A 21665-nucleotide genomic window follows, 5' to 3' on the forward strand; every position below is an offset into this window, starting at 1 on the left:
TTAGAATATAAACTAAAACATTTGAAGAGAGAATAGCTTCTGCAGTTCTTGCATTGATTGCAAAGGGAATCCGAAAATGCTAGCATTGTCATTTGCAAATCTCTACTGGTCTTGCAGTGTGACAAAATACAATAACAAAAAGAAAACAGACACTACTTTTCCAATGTTGAGTGCAGAAGGATCATTGATCTGGACAGAAGGTCCTTTAAATCTGGTTTACGTGTATGCCCTTTTAAAACTAGAAAAGAGGGCCATCAAACTAACTGCATCTTTGATTCATTGTAACTGAACTCCTGAAAATATGCCCTGACATTGCAAAATAATTAGTTGAAATTGAAACCATAGCCATTATCAAATTCCATAAAAGTTTGTTTTTTGGGGCACAATCTGTTATCTAATATTATTATGCATTCTTTTACTGAAAACTAATTTTCAATTTAGATTTCTGAGAATAGTTAGTATTCTGATTCTGATATGTGATATTCCAAAAATTCCTAGTAGAAGAAAGGAAAACTTCATCTAGTGTCCGATCTAATCCCAACTTTAGTATTGTATATTTTTCTTTACCATCAAGTTGTCAGACATTTGGGGAAAAAATGCTGATTCTTTGTTAATATGTTTAAGATCATCATCCGCATGTCAAGTCTTAATATGAAAACAATTTTCAGAAAAGCTAATATGGCAATGTTCAAATTATATATTTTTATATTTAAATTAATCTAAAGAACTTCAAAAACAATAAGATCTAAGAACTATTAGCTATAAACGGCCTAACGTAGTTATAGAGAGCCTGCCAGATCAACAAAAACCAAACGAATGGGTACAAGAGGTAAAAAAAAAAAGAACTCAGTGCACGAGGCTCCTGCCACTGCGAGGTTTCAGGTATGTCAAATATACGTAGCCTTATCCCTGCATGCAAAGAGGTTGTTTTTGCATTTCAAACTCATGACACCCAGGTCACGAAAGATCAATTTTATCATTGCGCCAAAGCTCGCCCTCTTACACAAGGTGACAATATTAAATAATGTAAATTAGCGAATGCTCTATACTCTATAGGTGTCCCGCAAATAAGTTACAATTGATCTATGCAAAATAAATTTCACAACTTAATTAGTAGTTTGGGAATAATGTGATTTTAGAGAAGAACATGCTCTGTTTGGTCATATGATTAGTCAGACAATAGGAATGTGCCACATATTACAGACTAATATTAAATAGTACATATACGGAAAAAATAATTCATGAGAAATTCACACTGATAGATTGCATATTTCGATCTGAAGCTAGCAATATTTCTCCAATAAATTGTTTAACTAAAAGATGGTCTCAGCAGATTATATTTACTCTCTAATACTAGCATATATTAGTCCTCAACAATCCAAGAAACTTCTACAACACTTGGGTTGACTTGGAAATTATGTTTTAGAGTCCACCGAAAGCTCAAAAAAGTTCGTCAAAAGCTCAAAAAGTTCATTAGGTTTATTCTTTCATTCTGTCAGGTTTTATTTTTTCATTATTCATCATTACTAAATAGCCTCAGCATAAATATAAGATTAATAATTTACCTGAGTTTAAGGGTGTGGGATTAAGATTTCAAACAAGCAAAATTTTTCTCTACAATATAACCTAGTGATGTCTTCATTTTTTGTATGCAAACTAATTCTGTCAACTGCTCACATAATCTTCAATTCCTTCCACTAAACACACACAAAAACTACAACTGCAATCTCATCCCATAATTTTTAATCCCCCTCAACTAGTCTAAGTTTTATACTTTACCTCATTCCATAAAATCTATGAATCCTTCCAGGAGAATTGGAGAAATGTCCTATGATTTACATATCATGTTGGATACCTTAAGTACTTATATTATAGGACCAAGAAATTTTCCTTGAACAGAAAAAGGTGATGAACTTTCTTCTTGTAATCAGTAAAGATCAGCTATGGGTTACTGAAACTTTATGTGGATATTGATGGCCCCAGCAGAGCAAGCCAACCTGAGTTATGCAGAGGATGCCTTGCCATTTTTTTTTTTTAAATTTTCTTCTGGTGGGGTGGAGTTGGGTGTCTGTGGGGGGGGGGGGGGGGGGGGGGGGGTAAACAATTCCAAATTTTGGATTTAGAAAGAATAATTATGAACCTAATAGGTATATTTCTATCTCTTAAGGCCCCAACCTTAGCTATGCGATACTTATTGATGATTTGTATGTGACAGACATGATTACTGGCTAATACATATGAAGGAAGACACGTTCATTTTTTAGATAGCCATGTGCAAGAACCTCTAAGCTAATCAGGCTCTTAATTATGGTCCCATAAATGTTGATCCTGAACAATCTCCAAAATTCTCTCTCTGTGCACTATGAATATTCAAATGTCCCTGCACAATAAAGGTTCCAAAAAATACTAATGACGGTGATCTCATTTCCCAACCAGAAAATGAATGATACTGCTCATTCAATAATTGCATTTTGTTCTCATCACATATTACCATGCTAATCTGAAGATTTTTATTAAATGATGGGAAGATTGATATTCCATGAACAGCGTATCACTGAAATTAGATGACAGTAGAGCTATAATACATAAGTGGCCATCTGTTACCAATTACAGATAACTTAGCCAGTAGAAGTACATATCATCTATCACCTAAAGGCAAACCTGTTGATGGTAATTCCACCTTGCTCTGGTTGTAGATTCTTCATATAATATTTGGATCCACGTAAGAAATTGATTTTTTTCCTCCTTTCATCTGGAATGGACTCAATAGAACATTCTGAGAAACCACGCCTCACAAACCTGCATCATGTTTAAAAAGGGGAAATAAGATCATTGAATCAACAGCAAAGCTGAACTCTTTTTCCTCCAAATGATGTCTACAGATATTATTCAAGGAACAGTAGGTATTTGCTAGTGCAACACTTGTTCAAGATATCTAGCAAAAAGGGGGTGACAAACTCTGATAAGAATAATAAGGCCAGAAACAAATAATATAGATTTTCTAAAATAGTTGCCTTCAAGTCATAACAACCTCAAGGTTTGAAATATTGGTGGAACACGATGGTGCCAACATATTTCGCTGGGATTCCGGCAATGGGATAGGGCCTAAGTTGCCGAAACCAATCCCAGGTAGGGCGTCCCATCCTGGATAGGTTGCTACAAGCTGGCATAAACCCTAGTTCGGCTAGGAGACACTCATATCAGTCGTCCCAGCCTAATCAGATTGGTTCCGATAAAGGTTCGCCGTCTCGATACCGGACCCTATACTAGTGCCACGCTAGCACAGTGTCCGTACAGTACGGAATTTTTTTTGGCAAACTGAGTGTTGGTACGCCATCCGTACCGGGTACCGATACCGAACTGGTATGGTACACCCTGTACCATCGGTTCGGGCCATTACAGCATACCAAGGTGCTAACCAATACTAATACCAAGGAGAGCCGCGGAGGGGCGGTGGAGAGGGGATTTCGAAACAGGGGACGCGGCTGCGGCCTCGGCCTCCGCCGCGCCCCCACGGGCTCCGCCGGCCCCCCTCAGCCTCCGCCGCCCCTCTGCGGCTCTCCGATGACGGCCACAGGTCTCCTCCCTCCCTCTCTTCTCTATGCTCTCTCTCATTCTCTTCTTCTTCTCTAGCTCCAGCAGAAAAGAGCTGGTCAGTTCGTACCGGCTGGTTCCGAGGCGAACCGGAACCGTACCGGTTTGGTAGGCGACCGGTACGCCTACCGAAACCATACCGGTTTGGTAGGCGACCGGTACGCCTACCGGATCCGATACGACGAACCTTGACTGATACCCATATTATCAGTAGGAGGCTGTCCCAACTAAGATGCTCTGTGATTTTTTTTTTAAGGAAAGAGAGGGCCAATTAGGTTTAGAGATGCCTTTAGGCATCTTGGAAGACCCTTTTGACCCCATTATGTGAGAAGAGAGAGGAGGGGAGGGGGGAGGGAGAGAGAGAGGAGAGGGGTTTTTTTTTCTCTCATCGTGAAGAGATTGCCACTACTGGAACATGAGGGCACTCCTTTCGGGTGAGGCCCTTTGATCTCCCTTTTTTGGTCCAAAGTCGGCAAAAGTTGAAAAAAGAAAACCCATCTCAATTTTTTAACCAATTTGGATTTTGGATATGTTGTAGGATGGATAGTAGCCTATAACATGGTGATTTTTATTTTTTTGCCAAATATCTTATTTTTAAAAAATATATTTATGTATTAAAATATTAATTAAAATATGGAAATTTTAGTTCTAGAAAATGTAGCATGCCTGCATTCACTCTATGCACATGCGACAATTTTTTGCTAGAATATCTTCTTGAAAATGTGTAATCGTTTAATTAATGTTTTAATCAAGAAATAAATTAAAGAGACACAAGTTCCTAAAAGATCTAAAAAGTATCTCTAGTTGTCCTAAAGTATAAATGTAATTTTTAAATTTTATTGTCCTGCATCAGTAATCGGTTGTTTTTTCCTGATTTTTAGATTATTTTAATGAAAATATAAATACAAAATTGAAAATTGTTAGTTAAATGTAATAAATATAAAACATACATTGATAATTAACATGATGAGTCTTAAAATTGCCATCTTGTTTTTATTGATTAACATATAATTTTCTGATTTTCAATCTATTTTTAAAGAAAAGAACTAAAAAATTATAAAAATATATTTTATTGTTAAAAACATGGAATATGCATTTGATAAAGATTGTAAAATATTCTAAACTAATAACTTGCATTTTGTTCATCAATAAAAACAGAAAAAATTTTAAATAATGTTTTAAATGAAAGGATTAGACATGGAACAAGAAGAGATGAGGAGCAGCATTGAGAAAGCTGGAGAAAGCTGAGAGTTGTTACATAGATTGGAGGGAGTCGAAATTAGTGATATTTGCAAGTGCATTAGACAGCTATAATGGATAGTGGATCTCATCATAGGTGGATCTCATAGTGCATCAGATAGCTAGAGTGGATCTGGATTATGGTCAAAATAAGAGCATAGTGTTACTTCCTACTATCCTAAGATGGTGTGGCCGAGCTCCCAAGAGCACTAGATGTATACACATCTGCGGCATCAAAAGCCATAGCCTAGACAATATGCAATATCTTATGACGAGCAAGGATGGGGACAATATGCAGGCTAGTATAATGTTCCAGGTTCGAACTACCAAAAAGACATGGATGTATATGAGAGGCATCAAGATTCTAGATAAGACCGAACTATTCAAGTAAGTTATTATGATTTTCTTTTTTCAATATCATATTGTATTTGCCATTCTTCACTCAAATATCGTTGGTTGATTGATATTGAGTGTCCGCAATGACATTGACACTCAATTATCATAGAGACTTTAAAAAAATCATTCAAATATTAAAAAAACAAAACATGCTACCCTAAACATTTTCATTATGCATAAAAATTCAAAAAAATAATGAAAACAAAAAATAAAAAATGATTTCTGGCCGTCTTGGTATGGTACTAGAACAAAGCTCCATACCATCTTGGTATGGGATGCCTAGTAATGTACTGGTCTGACTAGAAATTGATACTAGGCCCAGTACCAGTTTTTAAAACCTTGATCTTAAGATATTTGTTGCTAAACATGGATAACTGGATGCATAGCACATGCATGCTGTCAAACAAGTGAATCTGAGCCTAAGAAATGACAATTCTCCATAAATTATAGCATTATCAAGACAATGCCTTTACAAATTTTCTTCATAGCCTGATCATGGAAAAGAAAAGAGACTAAAAGAAGGTTACATGACAATTACATTCATCAACAATTGAAGAAGGTTATTGACAATTATATTCATGGATTAGTGTAAGATGAGCCAGTTTTCACTTATACAACGAACCCACTCCATAGATAGTCAAGTTGGATACTGTACTAGTCTTCTATGTCTAGGGGTGCCTTTGGCATCACAAATGTTGCCAGGCCAGTCAAGAACCATAGGTTAGGAAGAGGTAGAAAGTTGTCCACAAGTAACAAGAGGATAAGAGAAAATGAAGACCTTTTTGGTTGCTTTTTTTGAGAACATGAAAAAACTTTTTGGTTGTTTTTCTTGAGAACATAAAAGCTCTCAAGACAGCAAACCCTCTGGAGTAGCTAATTTAGCTCAGATGAGGAAACATCTACTGCTTCCCACTTGTGCAGACATTAAGGGGACTAAATGGAATCAAATAAACTACACCATCATTAGTTTTGCTATGAAAGTTCAGAAACCTTGATAGTGTTACTGCTACCTATACCCTATGTAAAATAATGAAACCATAACCAAGACCTTATGTGACTTCAGCAGTCTCAACCTTGTTCACCATGTCCGCATGAGCTAATATTAGCTGTCCGTACCCTGGTAATTTCATGACATGTGATGACATAAACATTTTTCTTTAATTGTAATGCTAACATAAATGTAAAGGCTTCCCTTTCATCAGGAGAAACTACGATTGTGATGACATCCACAAGCCCTCTATCTATGAAATAATTGTTTCACAGAGTGACCAATGAGGATAACTCCTGCACATCACTGGACATGATTCTTGATTCAATCCAGACAAAAGCCTATATTATGCATTTTTTCTTGCTTCACCTGAATGTCATCTGATCTCTGTCACAACAGATGAAAGCTAATTTACTTTAAGCATATATCATGCTTTTTTCTTGTTGGCCCTAAGTGTCATCTAAATCTCTAACTTACTTTACAAAGAATAGTAGTTTGACAGAATCATCTTCCCCTGAAGAAACTAGCTATCTCTAACAGAGCTGATAAGTATGGGTGAAATTATTCTTTCGAATATAGGCTTCTTCGTGCATGCCTTGGGCTATCTTCAGAAATAACATTCATTGTGGATATTGACATCACTTGAGAAGATGTTTCAAGGGCACTGCCCCACTCATCATATCTAAGATAAACTTCTTTTGGTGGACAAATGATGTATCACATTTTCATCATCCCCAAATTGAACAGATGCACCCAATATCAACATGCTGAACTGTGCAATCCACAATAATTAAGTAGTTTGTTGTGGGGAATTTCCACTTCGGCCTTCAGGTTTTAAAGTGGTTCTTCGTATGCTCAGCTGTTCCCTAAGCTCAAAATTGACTATTAAGTAGGGGGTTCGTGGGGGTTGAAGCGTAGACAGTTTCCACCCACATCTTCCTCCTCGTTATTCATGTACCTTTTCTCTCTTCTCCCAGTCCAAAAGGGCTGTTCATTGACATGTACTCTTTCATTTTCTTAGCTAAAGTTGGTGGGGTCTTTGGCCCTGCCTTTTCCTCAAGATAATAAAAAAAATGATTAACTTGTTAGAGGTGAACACTTGATTTAACGTAACAATGCTTAAAAATCCCAGCACAAACATATGGAAAAACTTGAGAACATATTTTTCAGATTTCAAAGCTTCCACACTTGAGCCTAGACTAAGGCTACAATGTACACCTCCCTATAATCCTAACTAGGCATGGAATCAGTTTCTTTCCTTAGAACTAAAACATATAACAGCTATCAAGGTCCGCAATTGCTGTACCAGGTAACGTATTGGTACCTTATCGGTACGATACGGTATGGTATATCTCTATGCCAAAATAACTCTAGCCGTTTTTCTCAATTTTCATCTCGGTACGCCTCGGTATGGGGAGGTATGTCTTGGTACAGCAGTACGGGGCGGGTACCGATTTGAAGGTGTTTTTCATACCAGCTTTCTCCCTGTACAGTACGGTATGGTACGCCCCATGTTGGGCTATATGGGGCGGTATAGCAGACCTTGACAACTATTTTAATCATCTTCATTAACTTACGATAGACTTCAAAAATTAAAAAAAAAGAGAATAACAGACTTGGCATGATAAGGGAGTCCTATCTCGTGTAAATAGATTGATTGACAATTTTATTTATGATCCTTCGTCTTCAATCAGAAGTCACGTGACACAAATCAAGGAAAAGATGAACATTATGAATTATAAACAGGATTATTTATAGTGAAGACGGATTAAAAATCCATGATTCAATAAAAAGGATCTAACCTTCTTAATTGCTAGCTAGGTATCAAAAATGCAGATTATTTACACGCACATGGAGTTTGCTATGGATATCATATTAGAAAGCTATGAGATATATTTCATGGGAAATGATAGAAGATTCAACATGAGCAAGACTAAGCTAATGCTGTGGAGTACATAATGTTGCAGAGTTTTATGGATTTGCATACCTAGAAGAATACAAACTTAATGCAAGTTGTCCTGTTTGGATACAGACCTACATAATGTTGGTGATCTAGATTCTTTCTATTGTTCTGTCATTTATCTCCCAACAAGAGAACACAGGATTTTGTGTTGATCTTCAAAGAAGTAAGAATAAATGCAAAAGGAGAGCAAGGGTGAAAGTGTCAGCTTGTGCCTCTGGCGGAACACCGCTTTTCTTATCAAAAAAAGGCTGGCAAAAGAAATTGATGTCTTATATTAGCCAATAGCATACTAGCTACTTTCAGAATAATATCCAGCATTATTCAATAAGAGCCCCTTTCACCAAAAGAAGAAAAAAGACAGCCCGTAAAACCCAACTACTATGGAATAAACTATTATATATCCAAATAATATTTTCTCCACTATAAAACCAACTTATCATTCGGAAAGTAGTTCCAGCTTGATATTCTAGACAACTTATTACTTGGCCCTAGAAGAGTTAGACGAACTCATTCATGGTCTCCACATGTTAAACAATTAAGAACATCCCCAGACTACAGTCATGGCAAACTCAATTTTCAACCTATAGAACACACACAAATGCATCTTTTGGGATGTTGAGTAGCATCACAAAATAGATTTTTTACAAAAAAATAATTTTTGACTGATGGAAATCAACATCATATGCCCTCAGATCTTATAGCCAAAGTTGTTTAGCCTATAAAATACACTTCCAACCAAGATTCACCATCTCGATACCGGACCCCATACTGGAACCATCCTATTACAATGTTAGTACGCCCAATATGGGGGCCAGTTCGGCGTACCGAGTGTCGGTATGCCTTTTATCCCGCATACTAATTTGTTATCGGTATGGTACAGTACGGTTGGTATGCATCGGTACCGATTGGTACAGCAAACCTTATTTCCAACTATAGAAAATTCATTATAATTCATTATTTGTCAGATGATCCTCAAAGCACTTGATGATGAATTGATTTCACCAAATTCCTATTAACTGAAAATGTAAACGGTATTGACATAAACTCTCACTGGTGACCTGAAAATGGGGACTGTTTAATATTGAATTAATCAAGTTATAAATGACACAATAGAGAGCTAGCACAAACTCTAATTCTTCTCCATACAAGTTTTATACAGCCTAATGTACTGCTACAAACAAGGTCATATCTGAAACACCTGATCATCATGAGACTCGATAAGAAAGTACTGATAGAATAGTTAACTGTGTAATGTTTCATATGATCACTAGAAAGTGAAAGGAAAAAAAAACTACCCATTATCACATTTTAGTCCTTCAATCTCTTTTTCTTTGTTCTTTCTTTTTTGTTTGACATACATACCAATCTGCAGCACGAGTTGTAAGCAGGAAGAGTTTCTCTAATCCAAGGTATGATGCCTTCTTCTCAATATAATCTGCAGATTACATCATAACCCTAATTTTATCAACATTCTGAACATACACACATTCAAACTAACCATGTTGATGTAGATGCTCAAAATTGAAGAATTTTGCAAAACACTTCTGTCAACAAAAGTAACATAATAAAGAATGATAACTGAATGCATTCATTAATTTAATTGATGAAATAGAACAATCTTTTAGAATTCATATATACTTAAAAGACAAATAGAAAACAATCCTTGGGTAGCTCTTAGATTTAGTGGTATGTCACCATGTGTTTACACATCCATGCATCAACTTTGATTGCTCTCTAAAATATAACAACATTCTAAAAAAATCATGGAATTGGAACTCCAATTGTCCACTAGACCTTGGTCTTTCTCACCAATCAATCAGAATCGACAAACTAACATAGACATTCCACTCTTATTCCTATTTTTGTTATATGTTTAACAATTCATTGACGTGAGGAGGCCACCAACTTATATCACCAAAAAGAATAAAAGAATTCATAAAGGTATTTACTAGAACTGAAGATTAATAAGTGGAGAAGCTCTTATAATTCGAATGATTATTTGATGCCCTTGAGACTTTAGGAAACTTACAAAAACAACACAAGGGAATCAACATGTAAGGGTTATGATATCTTTTCATTTCACACATATGGGCTAAATTTTTTTTTTTTGGGGGGGGGGGGGGGGGGTGGGGGGCAGGGGATGAGATGGGGGAGATGATGGAGTTGTTATGTATGCACATATGAAGCTTGTCACACCACAATCCTTTTCTATTTTACACCTTAGTCACTACCTGTTGTTATTTTGAGCTGTTACAATGTGTTTGTCATCAAAGGGCCATTATTCTTACTTAAGTTACTTGGGCAGATGAAGGAGAAAGAGTAAGGAAGACAAAAACGAACAAAAAGGAAGCTGGAGCAGGGGGACTACCATAGAGTTTCTCGTATCCCCTGGATTTCTTTAAAAAGAGGAGATTTCTTTTGGCTAGACACTCTCCTCTGTTTGTCATATCTGTTTCTAAAAGAAAAAATACATGAAGTTTGGAAGCATGTAGTGGGGCTTCAAATTTGGGAGCATGTAGTGGGGCTTCAATTGTAAGGTGATATCCCCTCTCGTAATTTGTGATCTTCTTTGACACATAGAAATGACCTTGCAGTATTTTCCCATGGACGTAGGCCATGGATTTGGCCAAACCACCTAAACCTGTATCTCCATTTTTCGTTTTCTTTTTTCTCTAAATTTCTTTTTTGACTCTTGCCCTATTGTGCATCCAACAGAACCTTAGTGTGGCTGCATTGTAGGAAATGACATAAATGCCACCAAAACATGGAGAGAGGCCCCCAAAACAGAATAATCATGTCGGATTTTGTAATCGATCCAAACTTAGTAAGTCTATGGCATGTTCCATAGGAGACAACTCATCCAATATTTATCATGTTCGGCCTAGACAAATAATATGCTTGGTAAAAGCATGGAATAGCACTGGAGACAACTGTATATAGGATCACTCAAGAGTTTCCATAAACAGTGGAAACATAGTTAAAATAATATAGACATTTCATGTAGATCAGAGGAAACCTTATGAAGAGATGGGCTTTGATTAGAAGCAAAATGTTAGAAAAGGGAAGGGAGAACATAAGATGATCTGGAGAAATTATGATTATGCATACAAAAATGCTTGCTTTGTGAGTGGATAGCTTGATTAGCAATTAGGACTTGGGTCTCTCTCTTGGGCTGGACTGCGAAGTAGAGCATTGAACTCATCCTGCATGGCCAGTAAATTGTCTGTGCCAACTAGAGATTGATGGGACAAGGATTAGGGTTAGGACTATGATCAAATAAACCCAACAACATATAAAAATTTTATTCAAAAAGGTACAACAGTTCAGAATGAATAAAAGATAAAAATGGCGTTGGTAGCTCATAGAAAGTTATAATGATGGTCTAGAATCTAGATTTAATCTGAGGGTAGGGTATAACAAGTGTAGATAGATGTAGGATCACCTAACATGAAAGTGGATGAATATCTATAACTAATTCTTCCTTATTTTGGCTACAATTTTCAGAAGTTAATTAGTGATGAAAAAAATTCAGATTCAACTAATTGGCAAGTTAATATTAAATTTTAATTGCAACGCAATCACAAAACAATGATGATTGAATAAGTGAATGCATGTATAGACAATATCAAATACATTGAAAAAATGTACTCATTGGGAAAAAGAGAAAAGAAAAAGTAATTTACATTTTTTCAGTTAAGCATACCGAGCAATTTGTCCCCTTGCCCATGCCCACGGCACTCAGGGGATACAACAATTGCAGCAATCTCTCCACATTTCTCGTCAAAGAAGGGAAAAAGTGCAGCACAAGCAATGATTGAACCATCTCTCTCCACAACTATAAATGAATCCAATTGTTTAAGAAGCTGAGCACAAAGATCATGTAAGAGCATTAGAAAAAGGTATTTCTGCTTAACAAGTATGACACTAGCCCAAGAAAGCAACATTTAGATGCCGTAACTTTCTTTTATTACAATTTGAGTGCCAGGAATAGAGGAAATGAAAAACATATCTAGATTTAAGCAAACGGTCAAATGAAGTTTAAACAAAAGAAGATGACACAGTGTGAACCTCTTCATCAGTTCTCCGAACCAGCGCACCAGATACTTCTAAAGGTTGTATAAGTCTTCTTATGCCAGGAAAGTCTGCCAATCTAGCATTCCGCGTTCCCTCATACACATTACTGAAATATATGGTGAGAGGAATAAAAAATAAGACTTTATGTTCTCCAATGGATTTAAATTCTCCAAGAATTAGGTGTATTTAGTTTTGCAGAGAAAGTACTCATTAGGAGATAATTAGCACTTTAAGCCTACTTTACAAGCACAAGCTACCAGTCCATCAAAACCTAATATATTGCAGATTCGAAAACCAAACATAATGAACAAACATGAGAAATCAATTCTAAGCTTTCAGAAGATGGCGCACAATCACATTGGTAGATCCATCCACTGAGAAATATAACACTTTAGACTTATGTAAGTATACAGTATGGTAGAGGATTAACTCATGCACACAAATAAGCCTAGAATCATAGTTGTAAAAAATGGACCAGAGACTGATCCGGTCAAGGTTCCACATCAAGGGTCTGTGGTCTGACCACTGGGTCAATCAATAGAACATGATTATAATTTGAAAATATTTTTTTAAAAAATAAAATTATTTAAAAAATTAGATATAACATTAGAAAATATAAATAATTAGCAATAAATCTTCTACATTAAATACTATCCTTTACATCACACGGGTCTACATTTATATATTCTTTAATTACAGCATAAATAGTAATCACGAGTCATCCACTATTTTTTTTTTAAATGATTATATATATGTAATATATAAAATATTTAGAACCAATTGATGATTTTAGTAAAATTTTTAAAATATCCAAAAGAATAAAAAAATATATTTATGTTTTTGGTTTTGTATCAAAGAGCAAAAGAATTATTTTAATGGAAAGATTTGTAGAATTTATTGGTATCTTTATTATTTTAAATAGAAATCTTTTGAAAACATTTAGAAAGAACAAAATAAATTTATCTATATGCGATTTTATATGAAAGAGGAAAAGTTATATGAAAGAATTGATTCCTAAAATATGATAATGTGCTTCGAATATGCCTAACATACAATTTTGGAAGTAGCAAAATAAAACAGATATTAATGGTATCTTGATGGTTGAGCGGTTGGCATTTTAATCTCAAATGACCTGTTTGAATCCTCATATCAACTACTTGTTTTTTGATGTGTTTTGAAACCTGGTTTGGACCGATCGGTAGTCCTTGCAAAAAAGGTCCTATTCAAAGATTAGACTGGCCAGGGGTTTGATTCACTGATTTTCCAGTCAGGAACTGAATGGTCCGATCCATGTTTTATAACTATGCCTAAGACAAAAACCTAATGGAGACTTAGATTCTTGAAGCAGTGACTATATAATATTTCAAAAGAGTGAGCTAGTATGGTCTTGAGAATAATTAACCCTCTCAAGTCTCATCAATAATTAATAGGATGAATATGCTTCATTTGCTAAATGGGCATTAAGATAATGAATGCCAGAAAAAGTGAAGCAAAATTCTGCACATCAAGCATCAAACCATGTAGAAACATATTTAAATATCAGGAATAGCATTCCTTGATAAAGAAAATAAGTGACATTTGGCAAGATCACTACATACCTAGCCACCATTGTCCCCACTCCATCTCTTGTAAATAATTCTAGCAGCAAGGCTCCACTGAGAGTACCATCTACAATATGAACTCTTTGAGCTCCACCCTGACCAGTAAAAGAAAATCAGTTTCTTATAATGATAAGTAGATTGCATGGACAAATGAATAATGATGCATTCTGACTCTGTAGACACATTTTGAAGCAACTCTCCAATGAGAAGATAGTAAAATCCTAGCTTTAGTCCTCACAAGAAAAATAGCTCCTCCAATTGAGGTGGTCCAAGTTGAAAATCCTAACACATGCAGGTGGCTGCATCCAACCTATCATTTCAAAGTTTGCAAACCAATCATGGTGAATCTCCACTAACTCATATTATCATGGCTTCACTTGTCAATAGAAAATGTTTGCTTATCCAAGATTCTATCATAAAACAACAGCAGCTATGTGATGATTGATATAAGAAAACAGATACATGAAAAAGCTTCTCATGAGACTGAAGCTCTCATCGCGAAGGAGCAAATAAAGGGGTTTTCCACACAACAAATATGTTATATACGTGCTGATATCTTAGGGTGATATCATCATATATCAGCTCATCTAATGTTGACTTCTATAGAAGCCTAAAATCAAGGAAAAAGCAAAAAAACACAAAACATATAAGGAAAGGGAAAAACGTATATAGAAATTATTAAGCCAAAGCCATGTCACATGTAATCATGGATGCAAACTTACTCTGCATACATATGCTGCAGCAGCCAGTTCTGAAAGGTAACCATTTGATCTGTTCAATTGCTCTTCACCTCCAATAGCAAATCCCTGCTCACCAGACCATAAGCCATTCCCGTTGTCAAACCCGACACCATTTTGAAAAGTTGCATTACACTTTTCTCTGTAACCTTTCCAATTCCAAGGAGGTTTGTTGGCTTCTTTTAAATCAAGATAGCATGTACAATGCATATCATCTTCACCTATAGCCTTGACATAATTTGCAGCTATTTCACTTTGCTTAGCCCGCTCTCTAATCAACATATCCGCATCTTGGAGAGACAAAAAACGAATGACTTGTCCCTGTTCATCAAGAATTTGACCGTCTGTTATGCAGATCAGTTTATCTGCATTGATAGCTAATGCACAAGCAGTAGCAACTTCATAAGTGCTGCAAAATTCCAACAAATAAAAGTGAGTCCTTGATGATTACAAAAAAGGGTTTGTCAAAAATCTGAGAAAAAGTGAAAAAGTATAAGAAATGGTGAAGCAAAAGAGAACATTTTAGAAGGTTTTAATCTGTAATTGGGGCAGCCAACTACAGAAAATGCAGATTCAAGGAGTAAAATACATGAGTATATATATACATTATAAGGCAGGGTCTACCGAACCAGGCCGAACCGCTTGGTTCGGGCAATGCCGAGCCGACCTGGTGCAAAACCGGGTTGGTTTGCTTATTATTTTCAATTCCGGCCCCGAACCGGCCAGAATCGATCCCGAACTGGCCGGATAGGGTCCGAACGGGCCGGTTCAATTAAAACTCGGTGCAAACTGGGTTCGCACTGAGTCAACCCGGTTCCGAACCAAGCCCCTCATTGTGGACTTGTCTGATGCTTTAATTGAAGTTGGGAAAGCCTAAGAAGGCCTTTCCAACAGCAAATGAAAGCGGCGGAGAGATTTCCGCCGCTTCCGCTTCCCAACAACTCAAAAAACTCGCCGATTCAGCAGTTTAGAAGGAAGATTCAAGCCTAAATAAGATGTGCTTCCTCTCCCCTATCTCATTCCTCCTTTTTTTTGGTGTTTGAAAAAATAGCTCGAAAATTACAAAATAAGGAGAGATCATGCCAAAATTTTCGATTTGGGCTTGATTTTATTATATGTTGTAAATCTATGAACGATCTACACGATGACGTAAAATTTTTAATTCTTAGATTATAAAATTTTTTAAAAATTAAAAATATAATTTTGGATTAAAAAAATAAAAATAAATATTTTTTTAAAAAAAATGTAAAATCATAAACGTATTTAGGGGCATGCAACCTACTCTCCATTCATTCAGGTTTAGATGCGATCATGTGCATAACGGTCCAAGTCTAACTTTAAAAAAAAATGAAAAATAAGTAACCTTTGATGCATGCCCAAGAGCCTAAAAAAATATATGTAGCATCCATGATTGGGTTTCACATGTATCTGAGCTAAAATTATTTTTTAAAATATTAGTATTTAAAAATTATTTTTAAATTCATAAAATAATTAAAAAATATATAAATAATTTTAAAAATTATAAAAAATAGCAGTATGTATTACATAATTCAGAAGTAATTTTTGAGCTAAAAATCATATTTTTGTGAATTTATGAAATTTAAACATATTTTTAAATTAAAAAAATTAAAAATATATAACTAAATAAATAAATATATAAAAAATTAGTATTATGTATTAGATAAATCAGGTGTATTTTCTGAAGTAAAAAAATTATCTTCATCACAACAAAATTTTGCTATTTTTAAATAATTGATAAACTGACGTACTTAATAAATCTGCAAAAATCGAGCTATCAGGAAAAAAAGAAGCAAGAACGTGACATTGGCTGGGATAACGGGCAAATGCTCTCCGGTCGGCATCATTGGAAATACAACTGGTGCAACATAGAGTACAAGGAAGAAGGGGTAACTAGGTTGAAGCATCACTTAGCTGGTGGTTCCTCCGACGTATCTATATGCTGGAAAGCCTACAGGAGGTTCAGCGGCTGATGAAGAAGCACTTCGCTGATTTTAGAGTAGCAAAGGAGATGGTTGCCAAGAAGAAGGTGGAGGTGGACCGCCGAGCGACAAAGCCACCTACCTATTACTTCAGGAAGTTAGAGGAGGCGTCCACTCCAGATGATGAGGAAGCACAGATCTAGATTGCCTTGCAAGCAAGCCTGGATGATCAGTGATAGCAAGATGAGGTGGTCAGGCATAGGGCTCGATTTGAACCCTTGTACTACAAGTCGGGCTCTGGTTCTGCGAGCAGCAAGGCAGATCCAGAGTTTAGAAGAACCTCAGTCAGGGAGGCCGTCAACAGAGGTGGTGGCTGGATTGCATCTATGCTGAGAACTTTTGGTAGCAAAAAGAAGTCATCCAAAGAGATTCTACCAGAAGCAGCAATCCATGATTTAGATCCACATGCCTTCTTTAGCTGAGATTTGAAGCAGTAGAGGATTAACTCAATGCTGAAGAAGGATAAGAAGAAAGATATGTGGCGAGCTATTAGATATTAGTTCCACTTCAGCCACATCCCAACGAATGTGACAGACAATACGTACTATAGGTCTGCCATATAGGTTACCGGTCCTGGTGTAGATATTTCAAGCCCGAAGGATATCTATGGTGAGCTTCTCGACAGTAATAAAAAAGAGCTAGAGAAATGGATTGCTTCCTACAAATAGCAAGTGGGCCACATATGGACTTACTGTGATGTGTAATGGTTGGATCGGTCCTACCAGGTAGAGCATCATCAACTTTCTGACATATTGTGATACGAAGACTTTCTTCCACAAGTCGGTTAATGCTTCTGATCAGGTGCACGATGCTGCGTACATTCTCAAACTTATGGAGGATGTGATTAATCATGTAGGAGGAGAATATCGTGCAGGTTATCACTAATAATGGGCCACAATATAAGACCGCCGGAGAGATCTTGATGGAGCAGCAACCATATATTTTCTGGACCCAATATGCTGCACATTACATCGACTTCATGCTAATGGACATTGCGAAGATTTGTAGGGTGCAGCAGACAGTAGAGACAACTCAAACCATCATCAGGTATATTTATAACTATACATGGGTCCTTTCACTGATGAGGAGGTATGCAAGGAGAGATCTTGAGATCATAAGTCATACGGTTTGCTACCAACTACGTTGCACTTAATACCCTTCTTGAGAAGAACGCAGCCCTATATCAGATGTTTGTCAGTACCGAGTGGCAGGATAGTAGATATGCGAGAGCCGATATTGAAGGGAGCAGCGTCGAGGATTTGGTGATGAGGCAGACAATCTGACAGTGGGCCACTACGATAGTGAAGGCTATCAGACCATTGTATGAAGTGCTTCGGGCCATGGACAATAAGAGGTACCCCAGATGAGCTTCCTATATCACATGATGGAGAAGGCAAAGACTCAGATCATATGACAGATCCGACATACGCCCATGAGTCCATCGACATCATTGAACGGCGGTGGGACTACTAGATGGGTATGGACTTGTATCTAGCAGGTAAGTAAAAACATTGAAAATTAGACTGCTTCTATACTTGTACAATTTGACTAAGACAATACGAACTTTATGTGCAATATACTACCTGACCCCTCAGTTTTAGTACAACATACCTTAAATCGATATGGATGATAAACTTCTGGCCGCTCTGTGAAATGTGATTTACAAGATAAAGCCATATCCAGAAGTTGTGGCCCTATGTCTAAAAGAGATAAGTTAACTTAAGTGACATGTGTAAGTTAACTAGTATCTTCTATTATTAACATAGTACAACACGGTTCTTTTTCACAGACCAAAGGATATTTAAAAAGGATAGCGGCAGCTTTGGAGTCTCGATAGTTGTTGTAAGTAAGAAAACTATGAATTCAAGTATGTTACACATCAGGAGGACATTTACCTAGCATTAGATGGTTACTAATATGATACCATATTATAAATAATTTTCTTTAATATTTTTGCAGCTGAATGGTGGATTCATTTTGAGTTGTCCACAAAAAATCTTAAGCAGCTAGTTATCCAGATTGTCTCCTAAATGATCTCCTCGAGTGGCTGTGAGCGCAACTAGTCCACCTTCGCCCTCATCCACAGTAAGCAAAGGAACCGTTTAACACAAAAACGCCTCAACAACCTTGTATATGTTCACTACAATCTGAGGTTGAAACTGAAGTGCATTCAAAAGAAAGTAGAGCTCAAGTACACAGATCCACTCTATAGTGCTTTCATAGATGATGAAGATAATCCTATGGTCGGATGGCTTGTGGTCCAGCAGCAGGATCCAAACTTGACGAGCAAAGATCGCCTCCACAATCGGCCAGTTTCGTAGCCAGAGAGCCTAGGGTCGATGCAGGGCAATGGACTGAGAGCAATATTTCACGCATCCTTCTAGCTGATTGGCCACAGCCACAGCCACAGAGGAGAAATCACCACATTACTCCTTGTCCGAGACATCCTCTTAGAGATATAATCGAGAGATGCTTAGACGAGGTCACTACGCTATCCAGTTGACTCGGTCAAGAGGATGACATACATCCTCCCAGCATAGCTAGGGAGAGGGGCACGAAGGGTAAGAAAGTAGCTGCCCAGCACAACAAAAAAAAAAGACAAAAAGCTCCTACAATCCTAATGGAGAGTGTCAAAGAGTTAGTTCACTCAAATTCAGAGACTAGGAGCAGCAGTTCTGGTGGTTATGGATCTGCTGGCTAGGAAGAAAGTGGAGGACATGAGACCACCGTTTATAAGACAGTCGCAAAGTGGTCTTCAATTCACCGGTGAGTCCCAATTTACGCATGCTACACAAGATCGGAACTACGGTGCTGATTAGGTAGAGCCTGCGAGAATATGATTGCATATAGGAGACGACCTTCTTGATGTCATTCAAGAGCAAGACACGATGCAGCTGCAAATGACCTCGCACATAAAGTAGAATCCATAGACGTATCGGGTCCCGAGTCGTATACTAGATCCTATTATCCGCAGTCACAGGCAGCTTATGACCCATACGGATGCGAATATGGATATGGTGCGTTTGAGGCATCTTCCGATGGCTACTATTTTACGCAGCCTAGAGTATCTTATGAGTTAGATTTTGCTACCGATATATTCGGATGGATCCCTCCAAAGTCGTATTATCAACCAGAGCTTCAGCGAGAGATCCGAGAGTGCTTATAATCCGACACATGTTTCTTATGGGATGAGCATTATCACTCGACCCGATTTTAGATATTGATATGTATGTTATACTTTAAATATATGTAATTGATTGTATTATTTTTTTAATTTTTATGTCACTACTTGATTTGAGGATATTTTATATTGTTCATTGTAGAATACAATATCTCACTAATCATTTATGATTTGTATCATTTTAAAACAATAAGATACATCATCTAGGTTAGACCGAGATCATAGAAACATAAAAAAAATCAAAAAAATATCAAAAAAATTAAATTAGCCTTAAAATCATTAAAAAAGTTTAAAAGAGTGATTATCAATTAAATATTCTTAAAAACTCCAAACAAAAATGGCGTGCTGGTGCAGAACCGGCACGCCCTATCTATACCGGTTCGGTACGGTACCGAGCCATACCGGACGCCGACTAGTATGGGTCCTGGTACCGATTCGGCGGACCTTGTTATAAGGTATTGATATGTTGGACATATGTTGCGGGACTAAGCTTTTGCAGGGAGTACATCCACACATTTCCAAGAGTGCTAAGGTTGTTAACATGGATGTAAGTACCTGTAAGAATGTGATAATCATCAAAAAAAACCCTTGGCCAATCTTAAGCTGGCAGATCTAATTGAAAGAAATTGCAAACAGGTCTCCTAATTACCTAGACCAATTTCAGCAGTCTGTGCATCTTTTGAGATATAAAATTTTCTGCCAAAAGCACCCTCAACTAATATCTAGCTTTCAAAAGGAAAATTTTCGAGGGTTAAAGACTGGAATGTTCTAGGTAGCCTGTGGATAGGAATAATCAGGGATATATACAACTGCAACTCATACAATTATATTTTTAGACAAGGTTTTGCTTGTCCCATCAAATTATATAAGCATCAAAAATGAACCTCATGCTGAAAGAAACTGAAAGCATGTACCCATCTTAATCTTTATTATAGAGATTTTGATAACACTGCTTGCTTCACCAAATGACATTCTCGCAATTCATGGCAATTCCATATACAGCCTTCTTGCAATCAAAGCACTTTACTGTTTTCTTGCTCATCAATTGAATAGCTATCTATTTTTATCTAATCCCTCCGACACCAATCTTCAACCTGTCTGATTTCCCTCTTACATCCTTGTGAAGAGGCTCCACGATATGTTTCTTCCTCATCCTATTCGAGAGAAGAGAGAAATTTTACCGACGAAGCAAAATAGCAACTAGCTTACAAGGTCGAGGAGGAAAAGTCAAAAGAAATAAGCTGTTATCCTTACCAACCATCTTAACATTAGTGATGAGTAAATAACAAAAAAATCATGAAGATTATTCTCTTCACAAAAGTTTTTATAATTTCATCATTCTTAAAAGATGTATGCACAACCTTGGGTGCTTAAGGCAGGATATGATTTAAGTCAGAGGAGCAAAATTGGGTTTAGGGTCAAAGTGAAGATCAATAAAGATTTGAGAAGTGAGAGCATTTATAAAGCATTTGTCTAAAACTACAAAAAATAGAACACATAAATAGCAATATATTCATCTGATTGTTGCATGTTACATAATACATAATAGGTATATCCAAAATGCAAAATGTTAGTAGATGCAACTTTAATATTGAAATAACATTATTTTGATATAAAAAAAATAATTTCTAAGGAAAGGCTATGTCAGACTAGCACTAACAACATCAACATGTATTACTTTTTGAGTTCCACTAGTGACCATTAAGCACATTGACCATGATCCAGTTAGAGAAGGATGGATGCTACTAAACATCCTAAGTAGTAAGTACCATCACTTCCACTCCTAGCCTTCCACTATTGTGGAGTTCTTGGGTTTGTAGTCTTTGCACAGACCCTTTGCATCTTTAATATCATATGTCCTCTTGTATTGACAAAAGATTCATATCACCATG

The 21665-nt window shown here is 36.6% G+C and overlaps 1 protein-coding gene across 5 annotated transcripts in view; it reads right to left on the bottom strand.

Moving 5' to 3' along the window:
- LOC103711322 (probable amino-acid acetyltransferase NAGS1, chloroplastic) overlaps positions 1 to 21665 on the bottom strand; it is a 28100-nt gene continuing 6435 nt past the window's right edge. The window contains exons 5-11 of one of the 5 annotated variants that reach the window (XM_008797426.4): positions 14578 to 15001; positions 13853 to 13950; positions 12249 to 12360; positions 11884 to 12043; positions 9543 to 9615; positions 2662 to 2799; positions 1 to 306 (exon numbers count right to left, since the gene is read on the bottom strand). In XM_008797426.4, the coding sequence (XP_008795648.2) occupies positions 255 to 306; positions 2662 to 2799; positions 9543 to 9615; positions 11884 to 12043; positions 12249 to 12360; positions 13853 to 13950; positions 14578 to 15001 (1057 nt within the window). In that variant the 3' untranslated portion in view covers positions 1 to 254. Of the gene's footprint in view, positions 307 to 2487; positions 2800 to 9475; positions 9616 to 11863; positions 12044 to 12248; positions 12361 to 13852; positions 13951 to 14577; positions 15002 to 21665 lie in introns of those variants that run through there. The other 4 variants (XR_604746.4, XM_026806320.2, XM_008797427.4 and 1 more) reach the window with 4 other exon arrangements.

This window comes from Phoenix dactylifera, unplaced genomic scaffold (genome assembly GCF_009389715.1).
Source record: "Phoenix dactylifera cultivar Barhee BC4 unplaced genomic scaffold, palm_55x_up_171113_PBpolish2nd_filt_p 000184F, whole genome shotgun sequence".
In the NCBI taxonomy this organism is placed as follows: domain Eukaryota; kingdom Viridiplantae; phylum Streptophyta; class Magnoliopsida; order Arecales; family Arecaceae; genus Phoenix; species Phoenix dactylifera.